This window comes from Macrotis lagotis, chromosome X (genome assembly GCF_037893015.1).
Source record: "Macrotis lagotis isolate mMagLag1 chromosome X, bilby.v1.9.chrom.fasta, whole genome shotgun sequence".
Lineage (NCBI taxonomy): Eukaryota > Metazoa > Chordata > Mammalia > Peramelemorphia > Peramelidae > Macrotis > Macrotis lagotis.
The window spans coordinates 329,487,483-329,502,491 of record NC_133666.1 but is presented as its reverse complement, the minus strand read 5'-3'; the positions used below and the strand labels follow the sequence as shown (position 1 = coordinate 329,502,491).

The following is a 15,009-nucleotide window of genomic DNA, read 5'->3' as shown; positions in this document are numbered from 1 at the left end:
ACCTTTATATATATTCTTCATATTGCTTATTTTTAAAAAAGTATTTGTAAAGACTAGGGAAATAAGATTGCTAATATATTATTACTTTTAAAATTTTTTCCAGAGTTCTAAAGATAATGCCAAAAATTTCTGTTTGCAATTTAGGACCATTTTACAAACATGTATGCCAAAAAAACATGTCATCTAAACAGTCACACTCTTGAGACATAGACATTTTCTCTGAGGATAACATATTATGTTTTGCATTTAGTAGATACTCAGTTATGTATATATAATCAATAACTACATTTGTCGCTCCTCAAATAGTTTAGGGAATTAGAACAGTGAACAAGCAGTTAGCTTCAGCTGTGTTCTAGAAATCAGCTAATTTTATCATTCATACAGTCGTTTTTAATAATAAAGGTCTATTAAACCTTTAGAATCTATGCTTATGTCACTTGACTATAAACCATTTCTAAAACTATATTAAATGTATTATCTTATATTTATATAACCCTGCAAGTTTGTAAAGTATTTTATGTACATTATTTCATTTATAGTCACAAAAACCTGTGAATATTAGGTCACTATTATCCCCATTTCACAGATGACAAAAACAATGCTCAGAGAAGTTAACTTGCCCATAGTCACAAAGCTATTAAATATAAAAAGCAAAGTTCAAGCCTAAATCTCTCCTGACACCACTCTATACTACTAGTCTCTCCATATTCTCTTCAAGTACACCACAATAAGCGAAGATAGGAGTAAATGTGAGAATTTTTGTCAGACTTTACCTTGATATATTTTTATGTTCAAATAAGTATAAAAATAAAGTATATATAGCAACATTTTAGGTTTTAAAAAAGACCCTTTATTAATAAAACATTGGAAATACTGAGAACTAAAATAAACAGAAGGCTTTTTTTTTTAAGATTTTTCAAGGCAATGGGGTTAAGTGGCTTGCCCAAGGCCACACAGCTAGGTAATTATTAAGTGTCTGAGGCCAGATTTGAACTCAGGTATTCCTGACTCCAGGGCTGGTGCTCTATCCACTGTGCCACCTAGCTGCCCCACAGAAGGCTTTTCTTAAAGAGAGATCATGTCATGCTGATGTCTATCTAGACAGGTTAAGTTTTGTTTTGTTTTTAATGAACAACTCTTGGAAACTAATAATGAAAATTGATCTGTACCACAAATGATTTCATGAAACTTTGTATACATTCATAAAATAATAAAACATGTAATCATAAATATGTGTGTATGTATAAACACATAAGGTATAAAAGTGTTAGCATGGTATAGACAGGTAGAGCTAAGAGACAGAAAGACCCAAGGTTTAAGTTCAACCACTGATACACATTGGCTGTGTAAGCCTCAGCAAGATACCAGATCTCTAAAGTGTTCCAAGAGAAATGGGGGGCTACTAAAACTTAGAAAAAGATCCCTGCAGGAACATATTGACTTTAAAAAAACACCTATTAATATCTTCCTAACTATAACTTAATTTATCTAGATAATTTGATTCCAGAGAAGAACCTTAGGAGAGTCTGATATTTCTTCAGAGAATGTGTCAACAACTTGCATTAGCAGGGGAGCTTCCTTAATGAAAGTTCCTATAACACTGAAATCACAGGTCTAGAAAAATATTCAAAATCTTCATGAAGATCTTATGAAATTTTTATGGCATAGTAAACTACAGCTATGAAAATGATCTATAAACTTAATTTAAAGGCACACAGAATTTTCTTCTCATACATAATGAAGACTTCAATTCTGCTGGCTACAGAATATCATTCACCTCAGTCAATTTCAAGAAAGATTTATTAATCATTTTGCTAGGCACTAAGAGAACATAGATGAAGAATACTGTAAACTTTGGCCTATAGAATCTTCTTGTCTGAGGGAGATATTTTTTAATCTGTTGCTGTCTCTAAAGTATTCAGAATTATGCATTTTCTTAAACTTTCATTTTCTTTCAAATGTCATTTGCTGGATTTTTTTTGGTCAATCTAAAACATAAATTATTAAAATTTAAAACTTCATAAAATCTTTAGGAAGACCTGGTATAAATAAATCAGTTTTCTAAAGTGTTCAAAATACAGATCCCAGGATTTAGGTCCCTTAATGGTCATCTGCTCCAATTTCCTTATTTATAGATGAGAAACCTGAAGCCCAGCCCAGAAGTCAGAACTCAAACCTATGTCTCGACTCAAACCTATGTCTCCCCAAATGTGGATCTCTTTCTATAAAACCATGTTGTTAAAGAAAAAAAGAATCACCAACTAAACAGTATGTGTGACACAGACCACAACCAACATTCAGTAAGCATTAATCACTATAAAATACCTTGCAGATTATGAAATTCAGGTACAGCATAGTCTTTTTTACTAGCATTTGTAATCCCAGGAGGCTTACTTAAATCCATTTCACATTCAGCAATTAGATTTAAAACAGCTTCATCTTCTGCATCCATGACTGAACACTTCTTTGTTAAGGAATCAATGTATTTTGTTCTGGAATGTGGATCTCTACAAAAGAAAGTGAAATTGTTCATTATAATTTTACATCACATTTCTGGGAGAGCTAGGTGGGTAAAAGCAGTGAACCTAGAGTAAGATCTGAGTTCACATCTGGCCTTAGATACTTACTGGATGACCCTGGGCAAGCCTATTTGATCAGTTTCCACATCTGAAAAATTAACTGGAGAAGTAAATGGCTAACTACTCCAATATCTTTGCCAAGAATACCCCAAATGGGGTTATAAAGGGTAAGACACAACTGAAACAACTCAACAATTACAACTATTCCATTTAGCAATGGTATCAAATACCTGCTGCAACATCCCTGAGTGAAGTTCAAACCAGATTAAAATGTAACTGAGAAATATTTAACATAATAAAAGTACAATTGTAATAAAGGTGTTAATATGAAGTTTTCTAAGTCAATGTATAGATGGCTACAGAGATACTTACGTAGGGCTTGGTGGCCCTGTTTTCTATTGGAGCTTGACACAACTATTCCACAGTATAAAGAAACTGGCTATGTAGAATCTTTAAATGTATAAAACAAGCATAACTGAAATTATATTGCTTGCCTGCTCAACAGCTGGGGTCAGCTAAAGAGAGAGAAAGAATTTGGAACTCAAAACCTTAAAAATAGGAATTTGATTACTACTGCTATTATCTAGCATTAATTTAAAAAGCTTTCTCTAGTAAGAAGACTCAAGTTTCACTGGTAATGAAATAAATTGAATTACATAATCTCTCCAAGTTTATCTCTAAATTCTAGAGTTATTAAGGGGTTTTTTAAGCATAGGGAAAGAGAAAGACATTACAAGAACATTTGATTTCCATAAGCTCACACAAATAGGTTAAATAAAAAGAAGACAGCTTAAAATGGTTCTCAAAGCATTCTTTTGAGGTGAGTGATACAAGTATTATTATTTCTATTTTACAGAGAAGAAAATATTCAATACATAATGACTTGACTGTGGTCACTCAGTTGCAGTCAAGATTTAAACACAAATATCTCCTGACTAGGTTCAGCACTACTTTTACTATATCAAGTCATCTTCCTTCCAGACAAAAGTACCTACAAGTATCAGAAAGGACAGTGCCAAAAGACATAATCATCCCTGTCTATTAAGATATTTTAAGTGTGCTACCTTCTAGCATTAAAGAAACTTCTCATAAGAGTTGTGGTGAGGATCAAATGAGAAAACACATGTAAAACATTTTCTAAACCTTCAAGTGCAAGATACATGTTATTATTCTTACTATTATTAAACCCTCTACTACAAAATAATACCTTGGCAGTTTGACACAGAATATATAAATAAATTTTGGCAAAATCATCATTTTTATTATATTAGCCCCAACAGTGTTTATATATAGATATAGATATATATGAAATATTTATTTAGAATTAATGTTCTCCATGAACATATCTGGTACACATAGTAAACATTTCATGCATTTTGTAAGGTATTTTCAATGGAATTTTTTTTGTTGGTTTCCTGTTGCTTTTTTAAAAAAAATATTGCATTATTCAATTTATCTCAAATTAACTTTGGTGGTTTTCATTGGAATTACAAAATTTGAGAGAGGTATTTCAGAAGTCATCTAACCTAACTCATCAACAAAAGGAATTCTCACTTTATTGTCCTTACAAATAATTAACCAATCTCTGCTTAAAAACCTCTGAGAGGTAATCTCCTACCTCTGAAGGCAGTCTATTTCACTTCTCTAATTCCTTATGTGAATTATGAGAAAACTGGCATCTTGTACCTTCTATCCATTGTTCCTGGTTCTTCCCTCCAGGGTTCAAATAAAACAAATCTAGTGCCTCCTCCACTTGAATTCAGTTAACATGCTTAAATGCAATTCATCTTCTCCAAGCAAAACCTTTCTAATTAATTCTACTAATTCTCATGTTATGTACAGAAGACTCTTCACCATTCTGGTAGCCTTTCCCTGAATTTACAACTTAGGAACATTCTTAAACAGTTGTACCAGGAATTTAACAAAATTGAGCTTACTACTTCAAATGAGGGAAGTCTGACAAGGGCTGAGTATAATGAAATTATCTCACCCCTCTTCATTAGAAGTTATGTCACCAGGGCAGCTAGGTGACACAGTGGATAAAGCACTGGCCCTGGAGTCAGGAGTACCTGGGTTCAAATCCAGTCTCAGACACTTAATAATTACCTAGCTGTGTGGCCTTGGGCAAGCCACTTAACCCCGTTTGCCTTACAAAAACCTAAAAAAGAAAAAAAATGGCTCAGAGAGGAAATAGCATACATACTCAATAAGGTATAGACATCTCGAGTAAAAAGGAGATGAGGAGGGGGGGGATGTGGGTGATAGAGGAGAGGGTAGATCATAGGAGAGAACAGTCAGATATAACACATTTTCTTTTATACTTTTTGCAAGGTGCTGGGATTGGGTGTCTTGTCTAGAACCACGGGGCCAGGTGGTTGCTGGGTTGGCTAGGGGCCTCTTGGCCCCAGGGCCAGTGCTCTGTCCACTGCACCACTCAGCTACCCTACAGCACATTTTAGAAGAGGGAAAGGAGAGAGAATATATAATAGATGGTAGTGAAGAGGAATGGATGGAGGGAATTACAAACAGCAACAGCAACTGTGAAAAAATATGGAAGTAACTTCTGTGATGGACTTATGATAGAGTGTGATCCACCTGAGACAGAGCTGATGGTATCAGAACACAAACTTTCTTCTACTTTATTTCTCATGAGGTTATATTTTTGTGGGGGAAGGGGTATTATGTTTACTCTTAAACAAGAACATTTTAGTAATGTATAAATAAAGTTATATTAACCAAAAAAAGAGAAAGAAACAAGGAGGGATGGGAATTCAGGGAAGCATGGAAAGATTTACATGAACTGATGCTGATCGAGATGAGCAGAACCAGAAAAACACTGTACACCCTAACAGCAACTGAGGGGGTGATCATCATACTTGATGGACTTGCTCATTCCATCAGTGCAACAATCAGAGACAATTTTGGGCTATCTGCAATGGAGAATACAATTTGTACCCAGAATTTTAGAATTTGAACAAAGACCAAAGACTATTACCTTCAATTTAGGAAAAAAACATTACCTTACTATGTAATTTTGTTATCTCTTATATTTTTCTTCCCTAAGGATATTATTTCCCTCTCACCACATTCAACTTAGATTCAATGTATACCATGGAAACAATGTAAAGACTAATAGATTGCCTTCGGGGGGGGGGGGGGGTAGGGGGAAGGAAGCAAGAATAGGGGTAAATTTGTAAAACTTAAAATAAATAAAATCTTTCCAAAAAAAATGACAAAATACATGGGCATAAAAGAAATCTTTAATATGATCAGAAGTATTTAAGAAATTTGAATATATGATTATACTAATGTTACAACATCCTTACATCTACTAAAAATTTTAGTGATGATAAAAATATTGCTTGCTATATTATAGACTATTTGCAAATTTTAAAATTTTTTTTCATTAACATCCATTAGTCCAAATGAGCTATAATTTTGTTTCTATGCCTCTCTGGTTTGTGCATCAGCATATGTCTTATAAAAAGGAGTCTAGTTCTTCCAATTTAAGAATAATTTTGTAGCAATGATATTAATTGCTCTTTAAAGATTTGATAGAATTAACTTGGATTAAGTGTATGGGTTTGGGTTAGTTTGGTTTTTAATCCACAACTGGGTTAAGATTTCATTTTTCATTTTATTACTTTGACTATTTCATATTTTTGTAAATACTAATCTTGTGTATCAGCACCATATTTATTTTATAAAAAAGGACTTTTTAGCAGAGTACTCTAGTGATTCTTTTTTTATTTTGAGCATTCGCTATATATATATATATATATAGACATACACACACATATGTAAATATGCTCAGTACAGTTTTAGTTTTAGCAATATTTTATTGTATCCTATTGTCTTTTTGAGATTGGAAATCTATACATAGAATATAAAGTAAATATTACTGAAAATTAATCTGATAAGTATGCTGATAAATAGGAGCTATTATGGTTCCTGCTAAGGGATACTATTATCACAACAAAAATAATCCCCGAACCGTTGCCTAAATTTCTTTATATTGAGATTCTCCTTAGGTGATAAAAGCATCCAGCACAGATACCCCATCTCAACTCAGAATCACAAAATTACTTAGTCAATTATTTACCTTACAGGCCTATTCTAGTTTCTAACCCACAAATAGTTCACGAAATCCCCAAGCAATGGCTTTTGTTTAATGCTGCTAATGTTTAATTGGACACTCGTTAACAAGTATTTTGTTTCATTATGAACAGTTTTAATGTGACAAATTTCTTCCTTATATTAAACTAAAATTAGAGTCATTTTGTCAGTTCTTTATTAGTTCTAATTATGTTTGTAATCTGAGGCAATCTACTTTTGTCATTTTTATATTGTATCCCCAGCACCTGATATATAGCAGGCAATGAATAAAGGATTATAGCAGCCATCATTTTCCCCTCTTAATTTTCTTCCCAGAATAAGCAACCTTTGTTCCTTGAATCAACATTCAACATGGTATCCTCTCTGGATATATTTTTCTTTTTTTAAAAGTTTTTGCAAAGCAATGGGGTTAAATGACTTGCCCAAGATCACACAGCTACGGTAATTATTAAGGGTCTGAGGCCAGATTGAACTCAGGTCCTCCTAACCCCAGGGCAGCGCACTAATCACAGCACCACCTAGCTGCCCTTCTGGACATACTCTAATGAGTCAATGTCTCTCTTAAAATGTGATTAAATGGAATTTAACAAATATAATCTAAGTCTATAGTCTGACCAATACAGAGTACAAAAGTATTAATAAAATTTAACTTTGAAATAATAACTTATAACCTTTAAATTGACAGCTAGCTTTGACAAAAAGAAATGGTTACTGCAGTTGTAATATGTAAGCACATTTTTGAAAAATATAGCAATGTAAAATTATAGAATGAAAATTTCCTAAAAGTAGAAATTTATTTCATTTTTTGTATTTGTATCCATAGCTCCCAGCTCAGTGTCTGGTATATGGTGTTTAATAAAGGCTTACTGAATTGAATGATACAGTAACAATTATAAAACGGCTTGTAACTGCTTAAACTCTTTGACTTAATGATTATTCACAATTAGCATTAGGGAAGTTGTTACTGAAAGGAAACAAAGATTTGCCAGTAAAGAATATTCATAGTAATTCAAAATGATAAAAATTTCCAAATAATTCACATATCAAACAGCTCAAAATGACTTGGACAGAGCTTATAAAACAAAATGGCTTACTAAGGTAAAAGAAATGAGGACTCTAAAAATTATAAAGAACTATATAAAAATTAATAACTGATGCATAGTGAAGAATCTTAATATGAATATTATATGATTTCAACTATATAATACTAATGAAAGCAACATTTTTCAAAAGAGAAATTCAGGATGGGACATAGAAGAAAATTATCTTCTATAATTAGTTATTTGAAAATTTAGTTGTGAAAATAGTTACTAAACTTTGAATAAAATTTTTAAAACAATTTAAAGACAGCTACACTGTCAATAGAGCCTAAAATTCTATTATTGTATTCTACATTTATAGATGCAGCACAATAGTAAATGTTATCTTTCATATAAACTTTCAGCAAGGGCCTAACCTTCATAAATCAGACAGGGTTTTACAATGCCTCAAAGTTAAATAAAATCCAGTAACAACAAATTACTTTTACTCAATGATATTCAAAAGTACTACTTTAAAATAATAAAAATTCATTACCTTTAGAATTAGACATTCCATAATTTAGACTTTCTAATGTCATCGCATGAATTAAGGAAAAAGTTATTTGAGATGCCAATATCTTTTAGGGAACCTTCATTAAAATATATATACTTAGCAGATTGAAGCATATTTTTAAACTTTATTTTTCTTCCTTTTCTATAAAAATGGCTAATATGGAAATGTTTTATATAACTATATATATATATATATATACACATAAATATATGTATGTATGCACACATACTACACATATATCCATGTAACGAGTATCACATTGCTTGCCTTCTCTATGAGTAAGGGAAGAACTATAGGAAGAATTTGGATATCAAAATTTTAAAATGAATATTAAAAAATAAATCTTATTTTAAAAAGAGCATGTACTTATTTAATGTTTTTAACTTGGGTTTAAATTTTTCTGACATTTCCAAACATCATTCTGAATATTCAAATATCATTTGTATTCATACCTTTCTGCTTTGTTTTTCAATGAATCTGAAGAAATCTGTTTCAATTCAAAAGTTTCTTCCATAGAAAAATGTAAAAGAGAAGCTTTTCGTTCACTCTCCCTTACTAAACGGTCATCTGTGGGGGGAAAAATCCACACAATCAAATATAAAGTTAATAAATACAAATCCATACAAAATAGCTATATAAAAGATAGTTTGGCGGGGAGGGCATTGTTCAAAGGATCAATAAAGGTTTCATGAAGAAGCTCCAGTTATATCTTAGAAGAAAGACTCTCTACTGTAAGATGGAGGTATGGGGGAAGCTAGATGGCACAGTGAATAGAGCACCAGCCTGGGAGTCAGGAGGACCTGAGTTCAAATCCGACATCAGATACTTAATAATTACCTAGCTGTGTGACCTTGGGCAAGCCACTTAACCCCACTGCCTGGAAAAAAAAAAAGAAAGGAAAGAAACAAACAAACAAACAACAAAAAAATGGAGATGGAATAGTCAGTGCAAAAATACTGAGACAGAGGGTGGAGTAGCTTGCATAAAAACAATGAGATGGCAATGGTTGGATCACAGAGAGTAGAGAATAAGGCTGGGGAAAAAGATTGAAGTCTAGGGAGAGGAGATAAGGAGTTTGTCCTAATTCCAACTGGAATGATAAGATTACATCCAAGAGTTGAGGGAGTTCAACAATTCCTTTAATGATGTGGAAAATTAATGATGCAAGTCATTTTATTCAGGTCTAATTTATAGAACATAGAAGTAGTAGGAAACTCTCCAGGTGTATAGAGTACCACCATCATGACCTAGAATAATACCACATATACTTTATAGAAATGGGTTGTTGTCTATTATGATGGAACTTATGTAGAGCATAGCTATAACTAATTTAACAAATCTCAAAATCTTTTGCAAGTATTTTGACCCTACCAATATTGTTTTGAATAATATCGCATTAACTTTCCTCATTTGAAGTAGAAAACTTAGGTCAAAAAGATTACATCTCAACTTTCTGATTCATAATTCTACTTTGTCTCACAAATTCAATGGCAGATAAGGTTGTCTTTTAATGCTTACATAGTTGATTCCATTTTAAACTTACATACTAATTAAAGTTTTTCTTACAGAAAATCTTATATAGCAGGAACCATCAAGTAAGCAATATTTTTTTCATTTCTTATTTTAAAATACTTTAGTCCAAAAGAGAAAGTAACTGTCTCTTCTTGAATTTCACTTGAAAATTACATTCTGCATGGGAGTAATTGTGACAAAAGTACATTATGTATCTTAAAAGAACTTTGTGTGTTATTATTTCTTCTAAGTATAGAAAAGAGAAAATTTTCAACTACCAGGATTTCATGTGATATTAGGCACTATTTGAGTGAATTAATTACTGAAATATTTAAATTACTTTTGTTAAACAATTCAAAAAGTGAGTTTTACTCACTATAGAAGTCATGACCAAGACCATGGGACTGATATCCATATAGTTCAGTCAGATGTCCATTCTTACATAACCCTTGCCACAAAGAAATATATATATGAATTCAATGGTCCAAATAGGGGGATTAACATAAATTTATTACCACAACTGAAAAAAAATACAGGTCTGAATTTATCAGTACCATCACCTCCATCATACAAAATTAAACATTATCATTCCATTTTTGTATAGCATAACATTTAGAAAAAAATAAGTTTTTGATGAATGTTGTCTCTCCCACCTAATTGTCTAAGTTTTGGAATTATATACACAAGAAAAAGACGATAATCAGGCTCATTCTTAGCTATAGGATTCAGTCGCAAATCCACATCTTTTAGTTCAGTTAACTGATGAAGTCGAAATACTTCTGCTAGTGAGGAAATATTATTGTAGTATAGATTGAGACTTTCTAATAATGTTAAGTACTCAATACCCTATTAAGAGAAAAAAGAAAGCAAAATCAGTTCACATTCTTTAAAAATACTCTAATAAAAACATTTTCAAATATCAAACAAAAGAAGATTACTAATATAAAGACTTCCACATAAAAATAAAAAGGACACCTGTTGAAACAGAAAGTTATTATCAGAATGAGAATAAAGACAAAATGTTATCACTGTCACTGAGGTAAATATCCAAGAAAGGACAATACTTTGACACAGTAATAAGACAATACTGGGAAATCCAATGTCACAGTCCTCATTTTTAAAAGAAGTCATTTTGTTTTCAAAGCATGTTTAAATATTTCTATGAATCTTGTTATGAATATAAAATTAGCTTTATGTTCCTTAATATTTTAATTTTTTATATAATAAAAGCACAAATATTCATTTTCATCTAAGATCTTTTCTTTAAGATATATTATCTCAGTTACTGAGAACTACAGTTTGAACTACAGAACTACCTAAAATACGTCATTTCAAAATTTAAGACAGAAATAGAGTACAAAATAAATACAAAGAAGTTTTAAGTGTAAAGGAAATTTTGTTCTTTGCTAATTTTGTCTTCTGCCACTTTAAATATTAATAGCAATAGTTTCTTTCAAATGAAAACAACCCAAAAATTTACCTCTAGACAAACCAATGAATTGCGTGAGAGATCTAGAGACTTTAAACAACTTAAATTCTTCAAAGAATTTCCTAGATGAGTAATCTTTTCTTGGTAAGTTCCTGGGATAGATAGTGACTGAAGTGAACCTAAGAATAAAAAATTTTAAGATTATTTATTCTGTCCTAATTCCTTGTAATTAAATTAAAATGTTGACAACACTCAAGTATTTCATTGAAGGATCAATAATATCAAGGACATGGACACTCCCTACAGTGATGCAGATAACAACTCATTCACAACTTACCATCCCTCTGTGCTTCTTTTAACTATCTTCAACAACTTTTAAGGGGTTTAACCCAAAACAATTTCTGGTTATATCTGTGGATATCACAACACAGTACACTGATGTTGAAGTTGATGCAAAAGAACAAGAATGAATGTACTAAAAAAATATTAATTTTTATTTGACTTAAGAATGTATAACAAGATTTTTTTTAGTGCTGCCTTTCCAAAAGGTGTTTAATATAAAAATTAAATTATTCAGGGCTGATGGATCCACATTGATTAATGATAGGGACATGATCCTAAAGAGAGGGCTGAACACTTCCATAGTGTTCAATCAATCCAGAAGCCATTGACCGTTTACCTCAAGTTGAAGCCAATCAGTCTCTAGTTGAAGTTCCAACTGGAGAAGAGGTTTTGAATGTCATTAGGCTCCTCTCAAGTGGCAAATCACCACCTGGTGCTATTTCTATTCCTTGAGATCTACACGATGGGGTGTGCATTGCTCATCCAAACTTTGCCTGAAATTTTCCAGGTTACATAGCACAAAGGGGTTATTCCCCAAGAATTCAAGGATGCCTACATAAGATTCTTACCAGAGTCCTTCTTAATAGGCTGATCCTTCACCTGGAAGATGGTCACCTCCCTGAGAGCTAGTGTGGCTTCAGAAAGGGACAAAGAACAGTCAACATGGTGTTTGCTGCCTGAAAACTCCAGGAAAAAAATACTAGGAACAGAACATTCATAGATCTGACCAAAGCATTTAATACTGTCAGTAGTGGGGGTATGGAAAACTGTCAAAATTTAGTTGCCTGGAGAAGTTCATCAGTATTGTAGGTCAATTTCATGATGCCAGGCTTGCCTGGGTTCTAGAGAGTGAACAATGCTCTCAAGATTTCACAGTCAGCAATGGATTAAAACAAGGATGTGTCCTTGCTCCCATGCTTTTTTTAGCATGATGTTTTCAACCACATTATGAAACACCTTCACTGAGGATGAACACAGCCCCAAGGTCAGCTACAGCACTGATGGCAAATTGTTCAACTTGAAAAGGCTACAAGCCAAGATCAAAGTGAAGGAGTGTTGGTGTATGATCTTCTGTTTGCAGATGATTGTACTCCCAATGCAGTCTCTGAGGCTGAGCTGCACAAAGTATGGATCAATTCTCTGCTGCTTGTGCTGATTTTGTTCTGACAATTAATACCAAGAAAACACAGTTGCTCTATCAGCCAACACTACACCATCCATATGTGGAACCACTGATTTCAGCAACTGGAGAACTTTTGAGTACTGTGGACAAGTTCACTTACCTTGGCAGAGTTTTTTCCAAAGAGGTACACTGACAATGAGGTTAAAACATGCATTGCCAGAGCTAGCTTAGTATTTAGGAGGCTCCGAAAGAAATGTAGGAGAGAAAATGACTGACACCAAACTAAAGGTCTACAGAGCTGTTGTGCTGACCCCATTGTTATATGCCTGTGAAACCTGGACAGTCTACCAGGGCCATGTCAGGAAACTGAATCACTTCCATTTAAATTGTATTAGGAAGATTCTGAAGATCATCTGGCAGGAGAAGATACATGACACTGAGGTCCTTTCTCAAGTTAAACTGCCTGGCATTCCAACATTACTACAGAGAGTGCAACTATGATGAGCTGGACATACTGTTAAGAATGTTAGATATAGGGACAGCTAGGTGGTACAATGGATAGAACACTGGCCCTGGAGTCAGGAGGACCTGAGTTCAAATCCAGTCTCAGACACATAATAATTACCTAGCTGTGTGACCTTAAGCAAGTTATTTAACCCCATTGCCTTGCAAAAACTAAAAAAGAAAAATGCTAGATAAATGCTTGCCAAAAAAAAAACAACCCTATTTTATGGAGATCTCACACAGGGAAAGTGCTCACAAGGGGTTCAGAAGAAGCAATGTCGTGACACCCTGAAGGTCTCCTTGAAGAACTTGGGAATTGATTGTACAGCATGGGAAACTCAGACACAAAACCACCCAGCATGTCATGCCCTTATCAGTGAGGGTGCCGTGCTGTATGAGAAGGGCAGAACTAAAGCAGTTCAAAGAAAATGTGACATTCATTAGTTTAGAGTAAGTACTCCACCCCAGGTGTTCAAAAGGACTATTTGTGTCTGACCTATGGTAGAGCATTCCAAGCTTGTGTTGGTCTAATCAGACACACTCTAATTTGTCTCAAACACAATGATGTCATTTTGGTCTTCTTTGATAATGAAGGATAAGAACCAATATATAATTGTTTGTATTTCACTGGCAACAACAAAATAATGATAAAATGAATCAGCTTAGATAACAAAGGGAAATTTAGAATTAAAAATGGAAAGCAGCATTAATTTTTAGACTGACATGCGTGAAAAATTGTGTATTAAATCACTTCTATCTTCATCCCCTGTGGATTCTCAGCAGCTTCATACATTTGTTGACCCTACCCCAACCTAAGCAGTCTGTCTTTTCTTGGCTCCTATTGGTTCTCCCATGTGTCTAACCCTCATCATTCATCTGGCTCCCTGTAAGCAAAAGTGTAACCAAAGGTTTGGTACCAAAAAGGCTATCTTGCCTTCGTAACAACATTTCTATATAAAAATGCATTCCCAATCACTCTTCAGGAAAACCAGAAACACATCTCCCTAGCCACCTGTGCCTATAATCCTACACCTCAACTCACCTTTACGTCCTTGATAAAGCAGTAATCGACCTTTTTCAATGCATACTCATTCATTCATCCTGACTTAACTACTTACAAATCTGATCTGATCTTCCTAAAGAATACTCTCCTTTTAACCATCTCCTACCCTCAACTTTCTCTATACACAATACCTCCAATTTATTAATTCCTTCCCAAAGGGGTTAGACTCTCAGCATTCTCATAAGGTTAAGCTAAGCTGGGAGAAGTAGATTGGTGCCAGATGATAGAAGGTCATAGATCCTAAGGAAACTGAGTTCTCAAAAAAAAAATTACCTTAGAAATATAATAGAAATATTATTAGAATAGAAGCTAGAGGACTCGAATTCAAATTTTATTTCTATTTCTTAAATGACTTAACATTTCTGGAACTAAGTTTGAAGTCATTAATGGAACTACGGCACTTCCCAAAGGCAATCCAAACCCACTCTCCTCCTCCTCCTATTTACATATAATTTAGCAACCTAACTTGTCCATTTATACAGTCCACATATATATTATCAATACATAAATTATAGGATGAGGCTCTAGAAATTGTATAACAAAACTTTAGAACATGAGAATATTTCATCTACTTCCCCCCCCCCCCCACAGTTGGATGGTGAAGTCAAATTCTCCTGAGTTGTTACAGATATTTTCCAAAATGTCCTGTAGTGTATCCAGGCATCTAGAACAATGTCATCTACAAATGTATCTGGACAACTTCACCATCCAGAGAGTGTGTGTTTTCAATTTGGAATCTGTGCTGAAT

The 15,009-nt window shown here is 33.4% G+C and overlaps 1 protein-coding gene across 1 annotated transcript in view; it reads right to left on the bottom strand.

Annotated features, from left to right (window-relative positions):
* Positions 1 to 15,009, bottom strand: part of CEP72 (centrosomal protein 72) — an 80,695-nt gene that overhangs the window by 61,064 nt on the left and 4,622 nt on the right. The window contains exons 2-5 of the mRNA XM_074200922.1: positions 11,281 to 11,408; positions 10,454 to 10,646; positions 8,741 to 8,855; positions 2,326 to 2,507 (exon numbers count right to left, since the gene is read on the bottom strand). Of these exons, the coding sequence (XP_074057023.1) occupies positions 2,326 to 2,507; positions 8,741 to 8,855; positions 10,454 to 10,646; positions 11,281 to 11,408 (618 nt within the window). The remainder of the gene's footprint in view (positions 1 to 2,325; positions 2,508 to 8,740; positions 8,856 to 10,453; positions 10,647 to 11,280; positions 11,409 to 15,009) is intronic.